This window comes from Lepus europaeus, chromosome 2 (assembly GCF_033115175.1).
Source record: "Lepus europaeus isolate LE1 chromosome 2, mLepTim1.pri, whole genome shotgun sequence".
Classification (NCBI taxonomy): Eukaryota; Metazoa; Chordata; class Mammalia; order Lagomorpha; family Leporidae; genus Lepus; species Lepus europaeus.
In genome coordinates this window covers 80615201-80639312 of record NC_084828.1, presented here as the reverse complement: position 1 = coordinate 80639312, position 24112 = coordinate 80615201, and the positions used below count along the sequence as shown (strand labels likewise).

Here is a 24112-nt window from a genome sequence, read left to right as displayed (position 1 = left end):
TTTTCTCCTACCCCTGCAGGATGGAAGTATCCACACACTTCCTTGACAGGTGCTCATCACAGAAGGGCTCTTCAGCCACCAGAGTTGGCATTCTGAAAACCAAGCAAAGACCAATGTAAACACCAAGAGATGATGTCCCGGTAGGGAAGGGAAGAGAGGCAGGCAAGAAAGCAGAGCAGCGAACAGTGGGCATGGGATGAGGGTGGGAAATGAGGAATTGGGAAATAGAAGGTATTAGGAGTCCATGGAGTGCCCAGGTAGGAAAGGTAGGAGCATGCCAGAGGCAAGACTCTAGCTCAACCTCCAACCCTGCAGAGGCTAAAGAACACACAGCAAGGACTGGAACTTCGAGCCTTCAGTACTAGCCTCCTAACACAGGGAGAGGGACAGAGTGCTCCCTCTCAGAGCAGGGGCACCAAAAAGGCCAAAGAGACTTATCAGAAAGCCACCCTGGTAAGCAGGCACCTCCCTTCTTTCATTCTCTCCCTACTTCCCCCTACTTAGCTGAGCCTCAACCCTGCAATCTTTCCAGGCATTCACCCTACACAAAGAATCATCTATTATCCACTTGAAAACATTTGGATGATTGGATTATCACCATGAACAAACTTAATTGAGAACTTTAAACTGCTAATTACTACCATGGGCAAACAGATATTCTTCAAGATGCATGCCACAAAGAACAGCTCCAGCATTGCTGAGCTAACATAATTAGGATTGTGAAAAAAATAAATGAGAATTGATAGTGTCTGTTTCAGGGAAATTTGTATTAGAGAGAAATAGCTGTAGAGGTCAATTTTAAAGTGGTGAGACATAAAGAAACTGGTGTTTGGGTATGATGGTCTTTGTGGTTCTTACTGGAAGGTAGTTTGAGGAGCCATCATATCTGTCAGTGACTATATGATGCTAAGTCCCATCCTTTGAGACCAAGTATCTATCAGAACTCTTTGATCAGTGATATTCTAACTAAATTATAGATATCTCAAGGTCAAGGGCTATGTATTTTATTCCCATTACCCAGCCTGATTCCTGGGGAATAACAGCAAGATCCAGAGAATGGACTTTCTTATTAGGTGGGCTTTGGAATGTATCAGCAAGTTTACCTAATCTTTCTAAGCTTCAATTTACTCTTCAGAAAACTGGGGACTGAGCTGTCACCTGCCTCATCCTGTTGGAAGCTTAAGTAAGAAAAGGTAAGTGAAGGGATTAGATGCTGAACCACATACACTCATAAAGATGATGAATCTTGGGCCTTGAATGATACTGCTTTTATAGACACATTTACTTCCAGTAACAGAGTCTCAGGGTTGGAACCAACCATCTTTCCGATGTTTAAATCCCCTCTCTGATGGACCCACGAAGTATCCAGTCTCTTTCCAATTTTGAAAATGGTTCCCTGACCTGTGCTTTCCTAATGTAAGTGGATGCAGAGTATGCTCTGAGCCTTTCCCTCCTAGTGCTTTAATCCTTCTTTCATATGGAAAGACACAATTTCCAGACCCATCATCATTCTGGTCACTTTTTAAATAACTAATCATTCAGAGAACAATTTGAAGTGCTCATTTTTATTATATAAAGCTGACAATTGGATTATACAATGACTAAACTGGTTTAGTATGATTAAGGGGATATAGTCACTACTGCTAGTAAAAGATTGATTACCTGGAGTTAAAAAAAATTATTCCCAAATCTCTTTCAGACATTCTTTGGCAAGCAACAGCTGACATGGTAAAAGCTATAATTTTCCTCACAAGGCTCCAGAAAAACTGATGGAAGCAGATGAGATTCATTTTAAATTAACATTAATTGTCCTTAATTCATAATGGAAACTCACCAAGGCAGAGAAATTCTTCCAGCATGGCACTTGTGATTTTCTCTGACTAGATGGCTTAAAAACAAGACATAGTTTTCAAGGGAATATACAGAAGCCTCAAATGTGTCACTGTTCCACTCATGACTACTAGAGCACACTAGTCCCTCCAGCCTCATCTCCCACCACCACTCACCCCTGCTGGAGCAAACCCAGCCCCTCCAGTCTCACTTCCACCACTACTCACCCCTTTTGAAGCACACCAAGCCCCTCCAGCCTCACTTCCACCACCACTCACCCCTACTAGAGCCCATACAGTCTCTCCAGCCTCACCTCCACTACCACCACTCAACCTAATAGAGCTCACCCTGCCCCTCCAGCCTCACTCCCACTACCTCTGCCATTCATGAGTGTCTATTTCAACTTCCTCTTTCCTGTACCCCAAGTACAACTTAGCTCTCTGCTCTTTGACTTCCCATCAAAATACCACCACCCCATCCTCTGCCTGTGCTTCTAGGACCAGCACAAATCCCATACCCACCAGAGGGAATGCTTTATGTTGATTCCACTAGCTCATTGCTGTTTTTCTTTCTTGACTCTGAACCCAGACAACTGGATTCCATAAAGATAGCCTTAGTATATATGCCTCCTATCAAGGGCAGAGACCTCAAACTCCTTGCACAGCTGTTTGTATACAGTAGGTGCTCCAAAACACTTTAATGGTTTATTCTGGCAAAAATGTGAGGGCAAGAGAAGGCAAGAACAAGATGGCCTGCACGGGGCTTCCTGAAAACAGTCACTCTGGTTACAATAAAATAGCATGGAAGATGCATTTCCCAGAAAGGACAAGAATCTTGCTCTGACCACAAGTCAAGTCTATCTGGACCTGGAATTAACCTTTTTACATATGTGGGAAATCAGAGGAACTGAGGGAAAATTAAGTTGAGATTGGCTGATGCTGATAAGGAGTGCTTTTTGGGGGGCTTTTCCTCAGTACTATCCTATACTAAACTGCAAAAATAATAGTGCTGAAAATTACTCATTAGCAGTAGTATGACAGGTGTGTCCTATCCACTCCTTTCTTCAGATTAATGAATCTAAACCTAGTTTTATCCTTAAGGCTTTTTCCTACTGTCCCCTAGCTCAGTGAGGGGGGTGGAGGAGCTGAGTTACCCTCTTGGGACCCAAGGGAACCACAGAGATGACATGCCAAGCCAGCTCTAGCTGCAGAGGTGCAAATGGAACCTGTCACTGGCACCCATCTTTCTGCTTTACTGTGTTTTGGACCCTTAAAGGGCAAAGGACTTAGACTTGGGAAAACGCCACCCCAGAAACGGCAAAGGGGCAAGAAGTCAGCCAGGCAAAGGCTGGCTTGCTCTCCATTTGCAGCACCGGTTTCTTTTTCTCACTTGGCTTTCCCTGCCCCTTCTTGTTTGAGGCGGAGAGTGTCTATTTGTCTTCTCTCTCTCTGTCTCCCTGGCTCCTCGCTCACAATGGCCTTTCCGTAGGACACTTAGAAGTCAGAAGAGCTAGCTTCTGGTTCTACCACTACCATTAACCGGCAGTATACTCATGGCAAAGCTACTTTATATCTCTAACCTTGAATTGGGTGCGTTTTCCAGGTCTTTGACAGCTCTGAGATTCTATTACTGAATGAAATGGAATCAGCTGACCCAGGAGCAGTTGCAGCCATAAAGAATTAGACTGGGAGCTCCTAAATGCACCAAGCACCAGGGGGCGCCCGAGGACCATTCAAAGAGGTTGTGACTGTCAACCCAATATAGACTGAGGATCTACCCTGTACAAGGCAGCAGGGTGCAAAGCACTGTCCTGGTATTTCACGCAGTCTGATGAGGCAATTCCTATTATTATCCTTCCTGTTTTAGAGGCGAAGAGACTGGAGAAGCAGGAGGTGAAGATTCACACAAGGCCACATCGACGAGACATGTCAGAGCAGGATTTACACTCAGACCATCTGACATCAAGCCCATGCTTATATCCAGGGATGTGTACTATCCTGGCCATCGATGCACCCTCAAAAGCTCCCCATGTGTGCTACTGGGTCCCAAATGTGCATCTGGGGTCTTAGACACAGACTACATGGTTCAATCAATTTTCTCCTCCATCAGGACAGCAACTGCTATAACAACTCCATCAATACTCTATTGCCTTGCACAGTGGCTGTCATGTTCTGGTAGTCTTCTGTTTTCTGGTAGTATATTTTCAATGTGCACATCTTGTGTTGTTCTAACCAGCAGGCATCTTGCCAGCATCTAGTACAGTGCTGCGCCCATGGTTGAGGCCCAACTTTGTTGAGTAACTGACGAGCACCATGATACTTCATGAGCTCTGAGGTTATGTTCTTTCATCCACTGCCTGGGCTGTAAACACCCAGAGTCTCAAGACTTTCACATCACAATCCCCACGGGAAGACTCCAGCTACTTCCTAGCAAAGAAACTGCTGGATAGGTTGGGAAGCAGGATGGCATGAGATGCACTTCCCAGAAGCAGAAACTGGGAGTCAGCTAATTTCAACACAATTCAGCAAATATAAAGAAAACTCCAGTTTCGTGCCAGACACAGAGCTGTAAGATTCAGAAGAGAAAATGATGGTTTCTGCTCTCATCTACTGGAATAGATGAGACATGCAAAATTTTAAAATTTAATGTAATGCAAAGGTGAAAATGTTATTGAAGTTGTATATACAAACACTTATATACAACTGTGGGAGCATGAAATTACTTGTCCAGTGTGATCCTGAAAACTAGGACAGACTCATGCATGGCTGGGAGTCAGAAGATCAGAGATCAAGTCCTTCCTCCACTCTAGCCCTCAAGTGTTCTGAAGCACAAGAACTAAATAGGTTGTCTTGGCCTCAGGTACAGTTGAGACCCTCATTGAGTTTAAGATTCCTAATTTTCCCACAGATTTCCTTGCATCTGTTCCAGCAAGTGAGTGAGTGATTGAGACAGTAGTCCTCCTGTCACATATCCTGAAAAGAACAACGGAGCTAACCCTTCTGGGAAATCCAGTTCTCCAGGAAAACCCAAGCCCCCACCACATCCATCTCATAATCTTCCATGTGCTTTTACACAATGCAAACAACATGGCGAAAGGATAGAGTCTTAAATTTCAGAAGGACTCTCATTTTCAAGAGTAGGATGCAGAATAGACAGAGGCACCATTTTAGTATACTTTTTGTTCATTTTCTTTTTTTTTTTTTTTTGACAGGCAGAGTGAATAGTGAGAGAGAGAGAGAGAGAGAGAGAAAGGTCTTCCTTTTTCCCATTGGTTCACCCTCCAATGGCCGCTGTGGCCGGCGCATCTCGCTGATCCGAAGCCAGGAGCCAGGTGCTTCTCCTGGTCTCCCATGCAGGTGCAGGGCCCAAGCACTTGGGCCATCCTCCACTGCCTTCCCAGGCCAAAGCAGAGAGCTGGCCTGGAAGAGGGGCAGCCTGGATAGAATCCAGTGCCCCAACCGGGACTAGAACCCGGTGTGCCAGCACTGCAAGGCAGAGGATTAGCCTGTTAAGCCACGGCGCCGGCCACAATTTAGTTTTAATATCATGGGGACTACAGAAAAGTGTGACCACAGCAGCCCCCCAGTAGTCGAGTCTGGCGAGCCACTCTCCTTGCAGCCCTTTGGCAGCTCTCCAGAGTCTACCCTAGCTCCATAGCTATAAAGTAAAACAGTGGGACAGTGAGGAGGATACCAAGGGGCTGTGCAAGCTGCAACCCTCATCATCTCCCATGATCTCTGTGAGTTCACTGAAATAGCCATGTCTACTCTTTTGTGCTTTGGAGTCTGGTACTCTGTGTGTGTCAGTCATAGGCTGCCTCCCAGTTCTCCTGAGTTAGGGTACAATATAAGGATGTGGATGGCTCCAGATGGCAGGAGCAGGCAACCAACTGATTCATTTGCTTTTCCATCCTGGCAGGCCCCAAGCTGGGCTGGCACATCAATAGTCCCCATCTGTCCTGGGGCAGGGGTGTCTGTCCCTCTAGGATTCAACTGATAGCCAGCTGGGAGAAGGCATTGCAAGGGAATTAGAGTAGCTCAAGAAAGGGGCATTGCCTGAAGGCCCCTGTACTCTTGGGATTAACTGCACAATGAGAGACCCTTAGATGTCAAAGTCAGTGATAAGGATGACCCCTTCATCTGGTCTCTCCACCACAGGCAACAAGCACTAGGGGTCCTATCAATAACAGCTAGGAAGGGCGTGCCCAGAGAGACATGGATAGCTAATTCGCAATCTCCCATGCACATTTCACCACACTCTGGGATTATACCTGTTCAACAGTGCAGAAGAACAGAAGGAGAGTAAACTTCTCTTTTATGTGTAATCCTGAAATTACAGTAGCCACAGAAATGCTTGAAAACTGGTATTTGAGCACTAGCACCCCCACCCCGGCCTCCCACAGTGAACTCAGGAGGAGGTAACCTTCGCCTTGATTTCAGACCCTATCTCCCAGCCAGCCAGCCACTCTCACCCTCACCAATCTACCCATCCTCCTAGCCAAGTTTCCCAGCAGAACCCAGGAAGACAGAAACAGGGAAAGTACAAGGGGAGACAGGGTTACTTCATGTGCAAGGGCACATGTGGTGAGGCTGTCTTTTATGGTCAGAAACATAACCATTTCTTTATTATTTGTGGTAGAGGAAAAAGCCGTGACTGACATGCAAAAAGTCAGACGCATCCAGGATCACATCTCATCATGGAACACACAGTAAACAATAAATAGCCCATGTTTTTAATCTGGCTTCACAGGTCTTACCTTGCTAAGGAATCCTGTTTCCACAGCTCTCTGACAGGCCACCTTATCCCTTATTGAAAAGTGATCCCACTTTCTGTGCGGCCCAACTGTGGTGCTCAGATCACTCCTCCAACCCCCTGAATTGCCTAACAATCTCACTGCCCAAGGTCAAGCTCAGGAAAAGAAAAATGCATTGCATGACTACTGGTCACTGCTGTTCCTGAGATGGAATCTCCATTCCCAGCTCCACATACTATGAAGGTCCTGTCAATCAAGCTGCTTAGGCAAGTAGTGTGCAAATAACAAGTCCAGGTTTTTGCAGCATGGGGGAATTGCTGGGGACTGAAAGGCCATCTTCCTTGTATAAACCTAGGCTTTCCAAGGTCTCATTGCCCAGGTCAGGGCCTCGAGCTCAGCCTGCCTTGTGGGAAGGAATAGGGAAGCAGAGCAGTTTACCTGCTGGACATCCTGCTGGAAGACGCAGAGCTGCAGCCGCTGGTGGAGCCGCACCTTGCGGTGCTGCCAGATGCTCTCAAGCCGCCGCTGGTGGTGCAGCACCTCATGGACCACATCCAGGACCTGGTGCACTGCCTTGGAGTAGTTGGCTGTGGCTGTGAGGGACTCAGAGTTGCCAGGACTCAGGGGACGCTGCAGCACATCCAGCAGTGCCTTGCCATCCTGGCTAACCTGCAGGAAGGAAACAGCCATGGTCAAGGGGGAGGAGAGGCAGGTAGGGCTCAGAGAGAGGCTAGGAGAGTATGCCCTGGGTCTGTGGTTAGGCCTGAGCATCTCAATCCTCCCAAGGCCGGTCACAACCAAGAAGTGTGCTGGCCAGAGTGCCCCAGTGTCCTGCACGCAGCCTTGGGAAGGGCTAAGCATCCTGGAATCCTGGGGGAGAAGAATGGCTGGACATTTTCTCTCTCCTCTTGAATTTTAGCTTCATAAGGACTAGGGATTCTGTCTTGCTCACAGCTCTCTCCACAGCATCTGGCAAGGAGTAGGCACCTGCTGAATATTTTTACTTACTCAAGGACTAGATCAGTCAGCAGAACTTCATTTCAGAAAGGAAGCCACCTATACCATCAGCCTTTACCACTCTTTCTTCCTCAACTTTCTCTACTTGGCCCCAAACCTTCAGCTACATGATCAAAGGCAAGTTATGTAATCTCTCTGAGCATCAATCCTTTGTCTATAAAAGGAAGAGATTAGTGGTACATCCCTCAGAGTCACGGTGGGTATGATATGAGTTAACCCTTGGAGCGCACGTAGAATAGAACCTAGCACATAGTAGTGGCTGCTGGGATTTTCTTCTACCCCCTACCTTCCCTTCCTCCACCATCATTCCTGCCCTCCATCTTCTTTATTCTCCTGTCATGCTTTTTTTTTTTTTTTAAATATTCTGCTCTTCCTAAATACAATCCCCTTCTTTCTCATGAAGATCAGGAACAAGCAGAGTAAGGCAGGGATCCTCAGATTCTGCCTATGCCACCTATACTCTCAGGTTCCCCAACACTCAGTGCTGAGATTGGGGCTGGGGTGGGGCTGATATCCTGTCATTCCTCTCTCTGGAAACCTGGCACAAAGGCACCAAGAATTCTAGAAAGTGGCATGGTAGGACTGACACCTATGGCTCTGCAGTGCTTGGCAGAGAACCCAAAAGGGCATGCATCTTCCCAACCTAAAACAGTGGAGACCAGGGAATCGAAATAAATTTTAGGACCCGACATTAACTTGGTTCACAATGAAATAAAAGTTGGCTTGAGTTGAAACATCTCGTTTTCCAGCTAGCAAGGCAGGGAAGCAGCTGTGCTTCCACCTCCATCCCCACCAGGATAAGGGAGGCACCCTTTGTGGGCTTGAAGCCCCAACCCTTCCCTCAGGCCCTGATAGTGGCTCAGCTGGGGGTCTGGGAATAGAGAGGCAGCAGATAGTCCTGCTGGGGGATGGGGGGCCCTGCAGAAAGGCTCTCAGCCTGGGGCATGATAAAGAGGAGTGCTAAGGTAGAGTATGGCTGAGGTTGGAAAGGAAACCCCCACCACCCCCAACTCGATCCTGCTATCCCCATCTCCCATAATTTATTGAGAGATGAGCAAATGCTGACTTTTGCATCATGCTGTGTTCAGGGTAGGGCAGTTAGAGATGAAGCACCTAGTCCCAGAAATCCTAGTCAACTTGAGTTTCCAGCCTCTGCCTTTGTCTCTACATGTGTAGGAGGTAGGGACAGCCCTTGTCCTCTGCAGTGAGCCGAGAGGAAAGATCTAAGTCCCACGATGCTAGGGCCTGAGGATAAACTGGGGGAAATACCATGCCTATATGTATAATTATACTGCCAGATGTATAATTATACTGCCACTCCCCAGATGTCTGCAAAAGCTAGGGCTGTGCCAGGCCAAAGCCAGGAGCTTCATCTGGGTCTCCCACATGGATATAGGGGCCCAAACATTTGAGCCATCTTCCATTGCTTTCCTAGGCCATTAGCAGGGAGCTGGATTGGAAGTGGAACAATTGATATATGAACCGGTGCCTATATGGGATGCTGGCATTGTAGGTGGCAGCTTTAGCTGCTAGGCCACAACACTAGCCCCTCAAATTTGGTTTTTACTATGGCAAAAACCTTTACTTTTTACAAACAAGCTATTTGTTCTTAGATTTCAACATGCAACAGACTCACATGGAACAATAGGTATTAAAATGGAGGTTCTAGGCCTCCTTCTCGACATTTAGATCAGTAGGGGTAGAACTCAGGAATCTGTATCTTCAACTGTTCTCTCTCCCCTTGGACCATCCTGATGGTCCATTCAGGCAGTTCAGAAACTCACCTGGACAAATGCTTCTCTAGCTAACCTTATTCCCGAGGACATACGTGGGCTGGCTGTGCATACACTTTCCCTTCCGCACCCAGCTTCCTTCATCAGCCATCTCTTCCCATCTCAGCCCCACTCCCTCAGAACTCATGCCAATTGGCCAACCCGCTCGCAGGTGCATGTCTACACAGATGCCCCTCGAGTAGTGTCAGGAAGCTTCAACCCTCCTTAACTAGGCCGTGCTGCAGTATGTCCCCTGACCCGGGCTTGATTTCTCTGTGGAAGAGCCTTTTAGCTTGTCCCTCACAGCCTTGGCAGCTTGTCACTCCTGCATACTTATCTATGCCCTGTGTGTCTTCCTCTGAATCTTCTAGCAAGAAACCTTGGACTTTCTGATTAGCTGCATCATAAATGGGATGACAGGACTAATATGTACACATCCACTCATCAAGCCAGAGAAACAAACTGCAGAGGGGCACAGCCTTTCTTCACTATACTCCTCTCCCCTGAGTAGAAAGTGCGATCCTCACACACACAGTGAGACCAGTGTGTAGGGGTGTGTGTGTGTGTGTGTGAGAGAGAGAGAGAGAGAGAGAAAGAGAGAGAGACAACATATGTGTGCAAGAAGGTGATGCTGCTAATGGCCCCAATTTTTTCTGCTTCCTAGCTGGAGACAAATTCAGATCAAGGTTCCTAAAAATGCCTTAAAAAGGGGAAAACAGTCAGTTTTCTTCTTCCCAGTCCAACCCCGGCTATTTCATATTTCACAGTGTACAGTGAATTCTCACCACTTTCCCTTATTCAGCCATGCCCAGGACCCCTGGCTGCCCTGCTCAGTTCTCACCTCTGTGTAGGCCTGGGTCACTTGTTCATACAGGGACTGGTGGTGGTGGATCGCCAGCTCCAGGTCCTGCATCTCGGACGGCAGGCCACCTTCACTGCACATCTTGCACCAGGCGTCCACTCCCGACAGGAACTAGAAAAAGAGGCTGGGTGGGTCAGTGTGGGAGCTCTTGAGCTGGGGAAAGGGTGGGTTATATGAAGGGTCACATATCTTTAGAAGAAGCATGAAGATTTCCGTAGGCTCTCAGAGACCTCTATAGAAGGTGGGGTTTCCCCCTTTATTTCTACAACACTAACCCCTTGCAAGAAGTCTGACCCAGGCATCTGTTTAGGAAGTGCAGTTTTCATAATGGCTACCATTCTGAAACCCTGGGGGGTGGGGGCAGGGTGAGTCTCCTGGATATTCAGCAGGTTACACCCACAAGTGGATGGTAAGGTACAGGAATGGCAACAGCTCAATCTATCCCATGGACAGGTTAGAGCTTCCTGCCCTACCCACACGCACTGGCATGAGACATTTCCACGTGTGCTTTATGATGTGTACACGGAGCTGGGAAGAGGAGCAAAGGACATCCCACACAGGGCCATCAGGAGCCTCAGGCAACCTGCGGAGACCATTCCCAGTGCTCAGCAGGACTCCCACTGAGTCCTGAGATGTGGCAGTAGGAGGGACAGCATAGAGGGACAGACTGCTATGCCTACAGTGTCAGTGGCTCCCGGGATGAGCTATGTAGATACAGACCTTTACACACATCAAATTATTTGAAAATTAAAACTAACAGCTGTGGAAGACTATGGGTCTCCATGCACAAAGGGTGAGCGATCTGAAATCACTCTGATTTACTGAGTGGAAAAATACACCTTTAAAATGCAAATAATTCTTCACCAACGGTCTGGAATAGTCTGTCTGTGATTCCTCTTGCCTGGATGCACTGCTCCATTTCAATTAATGGCCTAACTACCTTTTTATCCCATTGCTGAGAATAGCCCATAGGAGAGCAATAAAGAGCTGCCTAAATAAATGCAAAAGAATAGTCCTGGACCAATATTTTCTTCCTCCAGCTAAAAGGAAGTATGGTTTATGAGTTTCCTGAAGGACGGGTAATACCTGAGGAAATCACATTTAAAAATTGATACAAATAAAATTGCTTCTGATCCAAACCAATCAAAGTCAGGAAACATCAAGTAAAGGTTAACTCCTCCACTATCCTGAGTTCTGGCACTGAGTCGCCTTCTCAAGTTGTTTGACAGCTTGTCTTAGAGTCACTGTCAGCTTTTAATCCCTGCCTGTTGGCTGTTGTGGATGGTTTTTCGTTCTGTATGTTTTTTCTAACTCATGAAGCCAGCTCCCAGGGGCTCTGGAAGAATGCCAGATGTCACCCAGTATCAGAGTGCACACACTTGCTGATATCCCAGAAGCTTCTTTACTCTGCGAACAACTACTTCACAGAGGACAGGGGAAGAACCCAACTTTCTCGTATCAGTCATGGGAGGAGCACCTCTTCTAGACCTTTGGAATTTCTCTGTAATTCTCTAAAAGGAGTCCTATAGCAAATCCCACAAAATGATCAGCTCAAGGAAAGAAAGCCAGGGAGACAAAGAGAAACACTATCTTCTGTGCCAATGTGGATAAATCTTGAATAAAATATACAAATGACAAGGTTGAAGAGAGAGCAGGAGGTTCAACATTCTCATAGTCCTACGAAAGAACCAGAGGTGGGCATTTGGCCTAGTGGTTAAGATGCCCACATCTCATACTGGAGTGCCTGGGTTCAATTCTCACCTCAGGCTCCTGACTGCAGCTTCTGCTAATGCAGATCCTGGGAGGCTCCACAATGATGGCCCAAGTCATTGGCTTCCTGCCGTACATGTGGGAGACCTGGACTGAGTAAACCAGTGGATGGGGGTTCTCTCTCTTTCAAAAAAAAAAATCAGTCACTACCACCAACCTCCTTAAAAGCAAGCAAACAAAAAAATCTCCACAAAAGGTCAAAGTGTAGGACTGCGGTTCACCTGTGATTCAAGCATTTATTGTAGAACATTGGAAGATGGCAAGTGGAACAAAACACAGGTGAAGCGAATAAAAGATATCAAGATAGTGTGTTGAACAAATAATCCACATGTCTACCACTTGGTAAGCACACTGGGCACCTCATGTGTGCCATTGTGAATGTTTAATTCTTAAAACAGCCCTGTGATGTTTATGATTGGCTGCACATTAGCGAGAGAGCAAACAAGCTCAGAATGCTGAGGTGACTTGCCGAAGTTAATGAACAGTGGAGCTGAGAATAGAACTCAGACGTCTGGCTTCAAAGTCTAGACCCTTTTCAATTATCCCACGCTTCCTTCCATGTAAGAGTGGGTCACAGAGAGTGGTGTTAGTAAGTATTTAACAACCAGCATATATATATGTACATATATATATGTATGTGTGTGTGGTGTGTATGCATATATGCGTGTTTATGGATATACAAATGAGTGTGTATGTATGTATATGTATGTATATCTTACATATGCACAAGTGCATTATAAATTTTACTGATATAAAAGGTATGTAACACAAAGAGTAACATATAGCAAATTGATTCTCACAGGATGCTTTTGTTGAAGTCTTGTATCCACAGTCAATCTATGGTTGAAATCGACAAATAGGCACAGTTTTGACACAAATCCTTGTTGATATTTTCTCTTATGTTAAGGAGTAAAATAAAAGTGAAAAACACCTGAAGGCTTAATGTTGGAACATCACTTATTCATCAGTAATGTGAGTGCCTTCTTTGCTGGATCAAATACTAGCTTTTGATTACTAGAAAACCATTCCCTCAATGTTATGTGCTATTTACAATGTAATAGGTACAGATATGACTCTTTTTAAAGTTTAGTCTGCATTTTCTTCCTCATTTTCTTAAGACTTAGACAATCAATTAAACAATAATTGAATGTTCATAGCATTTGATGATTTCCATTGAGTAAAATTCCTATCTTGGTCTATTTCAAGCTAAATGTGACATCACCAAATGAGGAGTTGGGAAGAGATAATCAGTAGCACACAATTGTATAGTATGCCCACCATGTTAAAAAAAAAAAAGGCAAAAATAATCTCAAGAATGTAGATAGAAATAAAATACAGGAATATAATCAGGAAGTAATGATTTTTGAGTATGGTGTCTCTCTGCCTTTCAAAGGGTTTGGTTCCAGGATCCCCTGTGGATTCTCAAGTCCCTCATATAAAATAATATAATTTGCATATAAATTATGTACACTCCATAGGCTTTATAGTTTTTTTTTAAAAGATTTAATTATTTATTTGAAAGGCAGCAGGATGATAGGGCAGGGGAGGGGAGGAGGTGGCAAGAGATTTTCCATCTGCTGGTTCACTCCCTAAAGGGTCACAACAGCCAGGGCTGGGCCACACTGAGGCTGGGAGCAAGAAACTCCATTCAAGTCTCCCACATGGGTGACAAGGGTTGAAGCACTTGGGGCCATCATCTGCTGCCTCCTAAGCACATTAGCAGGGAACTGGATCTGAGGCAGAGCAGTTGGTAATTGAACTGGCACTTGAAATGGAACCTCCATATGAAAATTCACCACCCTTCCCATACACTTTAATTTATCTCTAGATAACCTATAATACCTAATACAACCAAATAAATGCTATATAGTTATACTATGTTGTGGAGAGAACAACAAGAAAAAGTCTGTGCATGTTCTGTATAGAAGCAGATTTAAAAAATAAATTTCCAATCCACAGTTGATTGAATCTGTGGATGCACAACCAACAGATGCAGAGAACCAACTATACCACTTTTGTTTTTACTACAACATATTTAATTATAAATGTATATAGTTGAGTTTTAAGTAATTATTATATTTAAGTAATGATTATATTTGACAACCAGCTCACAAAATTCCCGAAAATTTAACAACTAGCCCTCCATGAGCCAGTCCAAGCCAGGCTGCGACACACCTTGAGATCTTAGGCAGGTCAGCCCATCTCTCTGAAATTCGATGCTCCTCTCTATAAAATGGGCTAGTAATGTCACTTACCAATGCCTGGCCACTTAGTAAATGGCAACAAGTGATCATCATCTCTACTTGTGGTATTATTACAATATTATTATGCATAGTAAGGGCTTCATGTAAAATTTGCTTGCTCTGCTCTCTGAGTTCATCCATCCCTTCATTCCCACCCTCTTCGTCTTTGCTCACAGAATGCACACTAAGCATGCACATACCTACCCACCAATAAACTACCTAGCAGAATATAAACAGGTTCTGGGTCCTTTCTTCTCTGCATTACAAGCAAAGCCTGTTCCTTTGTGTACACAGGGGCTCTGAAACTGGTGGAACATGGGTTACTGTTGCCGCTTCTCAGCATGGTCTTTGGTATTTTCAAAGGATAAGGGGTGCTCTCGGTAGAGAGTGTGTGCTCCCAGCAGGCCCCAGCCCCTTGCTTTCCCACCACCGGCAGCTACAACACGTGCTGGAGCTCACCTGCTCGGCTTTCTGGTGGAACACTGCGGACATGGCAAGGATGGTGCTTCGTTCGTCCAGGGCAGCAGCAAAGCTCTTCCACTCCTGGTCCAGCTGTGTGGAGATCTGCTTGATTTGCTGAGAGGCGTAATGGCCAGCTTCGGAGAGACGGGAAGCCACCGACATTATACGGTTGATGTTGACATAGGCATTCTAGGAAGCAAAGGATAGTGATTGCTTACTGTGGCAGGCTAAAAAGGAATTCACTTTGGGAAAGATATTCGGGATGGGGGCTGGTATCTGCTCTCAGCCCAAAGGAAGTCTTTCTGTTATCTGCAACACAAAATTGTGACAGATAACAGGAACAGTAGTGAGAGCTTGCATTGTGGGAACCAGCATAGATTTTTGTACCAACTATTTATTTATTTGAAAAACAGAGTGGCAGAGAGAAAGAAAAAGAGAGAGCCATCATCTGCTGCCTCCTAGGGTATGCATTAGCAGGAAGCTGAAACAGAAGCAGAGCAGAGAACTTGAACCCAGGCATCCAATATGGGTGTCTCAAGTGGAGTCTTAGCTAATGTGCCACAACACGCACCCCTTGTGCCAACTATTGTTGTGCATTAATATGGTCACATTACATAGACCATCCTAACAACCATCTTAGGAGGTTATTCCAGGGGATGGCACTACTCCCAAGAGCACTTGGTTAGAAGCAACAGCTCCAGCCAGGGATGTGGCGCTGCAGGTTAAGCTGCCCCATGTGATGCTGGATCCCACATCAAAGCACTGCTCTGCTTCCAGCTAATGTGCCTGGCCCAAGTACTTGGACTCCTGCACACACATGGGAGACCTGAATGGAGTTAGTGGCTCCTGGCTTTGACCTGGCCTACCCCTGATCAGGGCAGCCATTTAGGGAGTGAACCAGAGGATGCAAGATCTCTTTATCCATAACTCTGCCTTTCAAATATATGTATGTTTTTGAAGAAGCAATGGCTCAGACTAGGGCATGAGATAGAGAAGGCAAGTATGTCTGTCTTGCTCAGCAAAGAGCTGGGCATTGCTGCCGCTACAACGGGTGCAAGTGCACCAAAGAAGGCAAAGAAGACAATAATTCCATATTCCTGTCATGTAACAAAGAAGTCTCTCCATCCTCCCACCCATCTTCCCCATGCCAAAGGAACTGTGGCACTAACCATCCGTCAGGCTTAAATAAAGAGAATACTAGAAGCCACTACATTTCTCCATGCTAAAAATAAGGTCTTATGGAACTCTTCTTATCTCTGCTTGACTTAGGAACATTTCCCCACCTGACCCCAGAAGGCATCTGTGGGAGCTCGCTTGGCCCCTCTGTCTCCTTTCATCTTCTGTTGTTTACATTCATTCCCATCTTTGCTTGTCAATTAAAAATTCATGAACATGTATGTTATTTCCTACCAGCCCAGCAGAAATCCCTCCAGGAAGGAACAAGACAAACGACAAACCCCACAAACATAATACAGCAGTGATGATTGTTATTTTTAGCCGCTACTCCTATTAATTGTCTCAGGTGTCAAAACAATCAAGTAATATTGTGGCAGCCATGGGTTGTCTTCTGAATCACACAGAGTCTGCCTGAAGGACTCAGGAGGCAGGTCGTTTACACACCATCTTTCTTTGTTAGAAACCTTCTCAAATGGTAATACATATCCTTCAGCAACAGCATTTCCCTAGGTTCTATTAGCTCAGGTGTAGTTCATTAATACTAGATAGATTTAATGAAAGCCCTTTATTTGCTTCTCCTGTTTCCCGCATGGTCCCATTCATCTTGGCTGTGCCCAACCTCCATGCACTCCCAGCCCAAACCTGGGCCAGCTGATAAGTTCTCTCTTAATTTGAAAGGTCTCTGTGGCAGTTTAAAAGGTTAAGTGAAGTAGTTGAACACAAATCCATCCTGAAGGCTAATGACTCGCATGCATCATCTCTGTTTTGAGTCTGGCCCCAGACCTTTCTGACAAAGTGCATTTCCTTAATAGAGCTAGAATGTTACTGACCGCTGTCATGTGAAACAACTGTCCTTCAAAGATTTCAGAACCATTACTAGCCCTTTTTTCTGAGTTAGGACTCAGATTCTGCTCTATTTACAGAACTGGTAGGAAAAAAACCACAACTTTGAACTTAGAGAAAAAGAAGATAGAAAGAGGGAGAAAAGCATGTACTAATTTTGACAGTTTTGCTTTTGAAGGGAATAACATGGAGACCCCTCCCCCCCAACTGATTGCTCATGTCATTGTCTTCATTTGGGTTCTCTATAAAGCAGACCTTGAGACAAGGATTTGAGAGACAGAGTTAAGTTGGGCATGTTACCAGGAAGCAGAGTGGGGAGAAGGGAAGTCAAAAAGGAAAGAGAGGAAATAAATAAAGAATGTGTTGATAGATGGGTTAGTGCTATGAGCAACTGGAGTTCAATCCTTCCTGATACCTTCTGGAAGACTCTAGGATATAAACACACCTTCAAGTTGTCCTACTGAGAGGTGAGGAATCTGGGCTACTTATGCATTAAGTCTCATTGCTCCTTGGCACTTCCAGCCTGACCCACACACAGGCTAAGAATACTCCCGAGGCCAGAGTGAGCCTGGCAGAGATACAGAAAGTTGTCATTTTGTATGGGAATCATCTGCAGATGATGCCCAGGGCAGGCTGAGGGGTTACTGGTGGGACACTGACAATGTCTGATAGAGCTGTCATTCCAAACTGGATACAAAGCCTGGAATCTGCATGCTTTCCCATCCCCAATTTATTCAGATCTATCTAGGATATTGACTTTTCCTGTCCTGAAGAAAGGCTCTCAGATGCAAAAAAAAAAAAAAAAAAAAAAAAAAGCAACAGCAGCAGGACATTACCCTGGCCCCAGGTACCGCCTATGGATACCTAGCTCTTTGTCATCACCAACTGTTTACTTTTTCTCCTACCTAGGGGGCATAGGGAGGCATATTCCTGCTTACTTTTAGGAAGAATGTTCTAGCTATTAGAAATGTCCCACTGCAGCTGCCTCTGGAAATATTAACAACTTGTCACTCATTCAAATATTTATGGAGAATGGGCCAGGCTCTGTGTTGGGGGCTGTGGAAGATCAAAGGGGAAGGAGACAGGAATCCTGCCTACCCACCCCCTGCCCTCAGGGTCTCACAGCTGAGACGTAAGACAAGTCCTCAAATAACTATAATTTAAAGCAAAATGGAATAAGTGCTTCTAAAGAGGTAGCAGCAACTCACTGTGGGGATTCGGAGGGAGGATCTGAACCACTAGCAGGGATGTTGGAAGGGGGCTTCCTGCTCTAGAGTGGGAAGACTGGCAGTCTTCCAAGGTCCCCTTCAACCCTTAAGCCTGTGATCACAGATGAAAAATAATTAAAAAAAAAAAAGACCACAGCTTACATTTCACATTCTAGAGATTAGCAAAATAAATGCTTTTATGTTTCCTTATCAGTGGGCAGAGAAATGTCTTACTAAAACAAATGACTGTGTTTCACAAAAGAGGTAGAGGCAGTATTCCTCACAATAGAGGGATAAATACAATGTTGACTCATGAACTTGCTCTTTCTTCTTCCAAAAGCCCATTTTTGGAATATCAAACCACCCAGGCAGGTCACACTGCCCAAGTTCACCATCATCTTTCTTATTTTCCTTTATCCTAGAAGTGAGAGAAATGAGCAGAGTCTAAACTACAGCTGTCCCTGGCTACAAGGGTCGGCACAAACCAAATGAGCAGTGAGGGATAGCAGGGAAGGTCTCCAATAACTTAAATGGAAAGAGCGAGTTTAAAAACCAAAGATGGGGCCGGCGCCGCAGCTCAATAGGCTAATCCTCCGCCTGAGGCGCTGGCACACCGGGTTCTAGTCCCGGTCGGTCGAGGCGCCGGATTCTGTCCCGGTCACTCCTCTTCCTGTCCAGCTCTCTGCCGTGGCCCGGGAGTGCAGTGGAGGATGGCCCAAGTCCTTGGGCCCTGCACCCGCATGGGAGACCAGGAGAAGCACCTGGCTCCTGGCTTCAGATGAGTGTGGTGTGCCAGCTGCAGCACGCCGGCCACAGCGGCCACTGGGGGGGTGAAGCAACGGAAAAAAGGAAGACCTTTCTCTCTGTCTCTCACTGTCCACTCTGCCTGTAAAAAAACAAAAACAAAAACAAAAAAAACCAAAGATGGATTAAGAATCTGATTATGGGCAAGCATTTTAGCCTAGTGGTTAACATATGTTAGTGTCCCGCACTGGAGTGCTTGGGTTCAATTCCTAGCACTTGGGTTCCTGATTCTAGCACTTGAGCTAATGCAGAACATGGGAGGCAGTGGTGATAGCTCAAATAATTGAGTTTCTGCCACTTGCATGAGTTGCCTGTATTGCGTTCCTAGTTCCCTGCTTCGGTATTGACCCAGCCCTGACTGTTGTGGGCATTTGGGGTGTGATCTCTTCTCCTCTTTTTTCCTTTTCTTTTCCTTCCCTTCCTTCTTTAAAATAAATATTTTTAAGAGTCTTAAAACTTGGGGTGCTTGGTCATTAGGCATTAGTGATATTTCATGGCCTTGGTTGGGCCATATGTGGTTTTTCTTGTGTGACTACTAATGCCTAAGGAACATTTGGAGTCATGCTTGTCCTGGGGACGTGGCCAGCAGGAACGGGTATTTTGGCTCTTTATAGCCTTTCTGCTTCCCACCAGCTGCCCCATCCACCCTCTCCCATATGCCTGGATCTACCATTCTTCCAGCTAGCCTTAAATGCCTTTCCATCTGCAGAGCTGTCAGTCAGCCACAGACATCCAAGAAACTGGGCCAGGAGTTAGGACACCTAAGCTCTGGTATTCACTTAAGATGTCACTTGACTCTTCTGTACCTGTTTTCTCACCTGTAAAATGAGGGAGCTGAACTAAGTGACCTCAGACTTTCCATTTCTGAGTGAGCCGTACTGGTTCTAGGAGGCCAAGAGAGGAGTACTGACCAGCCCAGAGGCATAGCTCAGCTGTAATGTCAATGGGCCCCGCACCTTATCCATGCTGTGCTCATTACCCTGTAGTTTCACAGCAAAGCTGGAGCTGGATACCCTGAGTTCTTCAGGCTCCTGGTGCCATGGGCCAGCTGCTCTTCTCCCCTTCTCCTCTTTAGCTTCACCCCCTGGGCTGAGTGGCCCAGACTAAGCAGCTTCCTGGCCAGAAGACACTAACTTGCTCAATAATTCTGATTTGACAAGTACTCTCTTAAACCCCTTCCTCAAATTGGTTTTATTCAATTTAAGCTCCATGTATATGCAGTGCTGCTATTACTATTATCATTGTTGAAAGCATGGCATGGTCCAAGATGTGAAATGCTCAATTCTCAGAATGCAACCTACCTGTGGAATGGTATTTTGCATCACCCATCCTGTCCTACCTCCCCTCAAAGCCTGTCCTCCATCCCATCTTTTTTGATCACAAATAGGAAAAATAACAAATTAAAGCAAAACCTCACTAACTAAACAATTCTCTACATTGACACCCTGTCCCCACTTTTGCTACCTACAAAAATTCCCCATTTTCTTGTTAATTTTCTAAGTCATTCATTGGAGACCACAGGACTGAGGGTTCCTTTTCCTGAGGCCTCATCTCCTGCTATAATTAACTGACATCAATAGCACAGAGCCATTCTCTTGAAAAAATTGCTTGACAGAATCCTGATGAAAGTTTTCAGCTCTGCCAAAAGTGCTCCCACTTTGAACCTGGCTCCAGACTTATGACTACATGCAAAGTTTCTTGCAAGATCATGATAATTTTTGAATAAGAAAATCAGCTAAATTTTCCTTTAAATGAAGTTTTTTTCTGTGCGTGTGTGGTATATTCTAGAAGAGATACTAGTTCTTCTAGAAATGGTTACTTGATGCAAGCTATCATTTTGGTAGCATTAAACTCTGGGTCAAGGGATGATTTAAGAGAAGATAATTGCCAACTGTGTGCTTTATTTGAATCCCATTAACTTCACTCCTGAAAGCTAGGGTGAACTTTACTCTCCTGTGGTCATTGGTCCCCACTCCGAATCAAAACTCTGTGGGTAGATGAGATAGCATAATGCATCCAGCTAGTTGTCTGGCATTAAATCAACTGTGAAATGAATGCCACATCTTTTTCTTCATCTAGTTCCAGCAGATAGGTAAGAGTTCCCTAAGTTGTGCAAACCAAATCAAAGTATTAGTGAAAAGTGTAACAAAATGAAAAAGCAGCTATTCTAACAAGAAGCAAAATAAGTAGTGCAAAGTTGCATTGCATTGCACAGAGAACATGCCACAAAGACCCCTACCAGTCCTGGGAGCAGGCCCTTTCCACAGGTGTCTGCCACATGTCCCAGCCCAACAGCTGTCAAAACTGCCCTAGCTGCTTGACAGGCCATGCCCTACACACTACACACTTCAGCAAGCAGACACGCTTGCCCCAGAAGTTAAGGGTGTGGTGACCTGAGTTGTCTTGCAAGCTTTTCTTTGACCCAGAGCAACCAGAAAATTCACAATCAGTTTATGATGTACCTTTCCAGCTCTTTCAACACAGTGTCCTTCTGCACCCTTCTCTTGGGGCAGGCTTCCAGAGGTACCTCCACTGCCACTGTGTGTGTGAGCCACACCCAGTGCACTCAGAAGTGGGAACATCTTATCCTTGTACAAGGGGACAGATCCTTCTGCTCACCATGGACTGTACTGCAAGGGGGTACATAAGCCTCCTCCCCAAGCTGGGTGTGTGGGTTCTTTACTTCATGGTCTAGGGGCCATGTGACTTGTCTTCACACCCAGCAAGGCAGAGGGAAGTCACCAAAGAACTGTGTCAACCCTGCACAGAATGACTCCTGAGCACAGGGTTCTCAATTCCACACCAGTTAGCTGGACTACAGCTTTTGAACCATTCTTATCACAGTGAAAGTTCTGATCCACCTGTCAGAGCACCACAGGAGGTGAGGCCTACCACTTAGGGTTACTTCTCTAAATGGGGCTGGCTGAGTCCTCTCCACAAGCCCTCCAGACTTTGACTCTCCAAATCCAGAAGTCAAAAGAGGAAGGCCAGGCAAACAATGGGCCAAGGGCCATGGGACTCAGCAAAATCACTAAGGTCAGAAGAAAACTGAATGTTAAATCAAAAAGCTGAACATAACAGGCAAGCACATCCAACTGTTACCAGCTATTGAATCTTTACTTTGTGCCAAGAATGCAGTATGGTGGAAACTTTTCTTGAGGGTCTTTTTGTCATCTTTATTCTTTTGTGCATAGTAAAGAGTAAGAAATGGCATATATATTTTTAATAAGCAGTGGGGGGGCCGGCGCCGTGGCTCAATAGGCTAATCCTCCACCTTGCGGTGCCGGCACACTGGGTTCTAGTCCCGGCCGGGGCACCAGATTCTGTCCCAGTTGCCCCTCTTCCAGGCCAGCTCTCTGCTGTGGCCAGGGTGTGCAGAGGAGGATGGCCCAAGTGTTGGGCCCTGTACCACATGGGAGACCAGGATAAGCACGTGGCTCCTGCCTTCGGATCAGCGCGTTGTGCCAGCCACAGCGCGCCGGCCGCGGCGGCCATTGGAGGATGAACCAATGGCAAAGGAAGACCTCTCTCTCTCTCTCTCTCACTGTCCACTCTGCCTGTCAAAAAAATTAAAAAAAAAAAAAAGCAGTGGGAACAGTGCTCTTAAAACTATAGAAAGGATAATACTACCTTCCCACTGAATTTTTAAAGAAAACATCAGTTGTCTATGGGTGACATCTATGAGCTAAGGGAATTTATGTCCAATCTCCTATTTTTATCCAATGCAATTCATTTATTGAGGCACAAAGGTTACTCTAGTTTCTTTCTTATCTTCTATAAATAATGGTAAGTGTTTCTAGGTATTTTTTATTTTTATAGATTTGATATTTTTAATTTTAATTTACAATGTTTAATATATCTTTAATAGAATTTTCCAGGTTGTACTCTATCAAAGCTATAAATATTCAAGTTTCCCAATCTCTTTTGACTTTGGTAAAGCTTTTCCTTCTTCTTTTTTTTTTTTTTGGTAAAGCTTTTCTATAAACAAGTACAATTTATATAGGGTGAAAAAAGATTTTAATGAACAAATACTGCTTTTCTAAGGAAAAGTATATAAAACTACTTAAAGTTTTTTAGAAGCCAAGTTAATCTGACAATCTCAATTTATAGTTAAAAGGAACCCAGACATTTCTAGAATACACTAAGTACTTAAAAATGTTGCTCAATGGCTGGCGCCGCAGCTCAATTGGCTAATCCTCCGCCTGCGGCGCCGGCATCCCAGGTTCTAGTCCCGGTTGGGGCACTGGATTCTGTCCCTGTTGCTCCTCCTCCAGTCCAGCTCTCTGCTGTGGCCCAGGAAGGCAATGGAGGATGGCCCAAGTGCTTGAGCCCCTGCACCCGTATGGGAGACCAGGAGGAAGCACCTGGTTCCTGACTTCGGATCAGTGCAGTGTGCTGGCCACAGCACACTGGCTGTAGCGGCCATTTGAAGGGTGAACCAACGCAAAGGAAGACCTTTCTCTCTGTCTCTCTCTCTCTCACCGTCTAGCTCTGCCTGTCAAAAAAATAAATGTTGCTCAATCAAGTGACATGTTTAAAGTCACAGAGAAAGAGGCAGAAGGGGACAGAACCCAGGCTTCTTGATCCCTACATTATACAACCCCTCTGGCTTTTTTTCTAAAGATTGTTTATTTTTTTATTTGAGAGGCAGAGTTACAGAGAGGGTGAAACAGAAACAAAGGTCTTTCATCCGCTGGTTCACTCCCCAAATGGCCACAATAGCTGGAGCTGGGCCCATCTGAAATCAGGAGCCAGGCACTTCTTCCAGGTCTCCCAGATGGGTGTAGGGGCCCAAGCACTTGGGCCATCTTCTACTGCTTTCCCAGGCTATACACAAAGAGCTGGATTGGAAGAAAAGCAGCTAAGACATGAACTGGCGCTGATACGGAATGCTGGTGCTGAGGCAGAAGCTTAGCCTACTACACCACAGCGCCACCCCTAACCCCTCTGTTATTGCCACTGTTCTTCTGTGCCCGGCAGCTTATATTACATTTTTATGTTGTCACACTCAAGGAGAGCCATAAGGGAAGGATTTGGAGATTTTCCCATACAGCTTTCAGAGGCTTTGCAAGTAACATTCAATATCAGTAAGAAAATAGAAACTTTGCCAAAACAATGGAAAAAGCTCAACCTCACCTTCTTTCTCTCACTTAATAATCCCATATGCATTACTAACATCTTTGCTAGTCAAGGACCCACTTAGGGTCCTGAAGCTGTTAAAGTATCATCTTATGATTAATTAGTTTAATGTTACCATGTAAACCTGCTGATCCCACCTCAAAACATATGGACACAGGGATAGTAACATCTGGAGTAGAGCTGTCCAGGCTTGAGACTTGACCACAACAGCTCTGAGATGTAATGAGTTCTGA

At 45.4% G+C, this 24112-nt stretch overlaps 1 protein-coding gene across 6 annotated transcripts in view; it reads right to left on the bottom strand.

The window, feature by feature from the left end:
• KALRN (kalirin RhoGEF kinase) overlaps positions 1–24112 on the bottom strand; it is a 737253-nt gene that overhangs the window by 383213 nt on the left and 329928 nt on the right. For all 6 annotated transcript variants that reach the window (XM_062209080.1, XM_062209015.1, XM_062209004.1 and 3 more), the window contains exons 7-9: positions 14707–14898; positions 10214–10345; positions 7022–7252 (exon numbers count right to left, since the gene is read on the bottom strand). In XM_062209080.1, coding sequence (XP_062065064.1) covers positions 7022–7252; positions 10214–10345; positions 14707–14898 — 555 coding nt within the window. The remainder of the gene's footprint in view (positions 1–7021; positions 7253–10213; positions 10346–14706; positions 14899–24112) is intronic.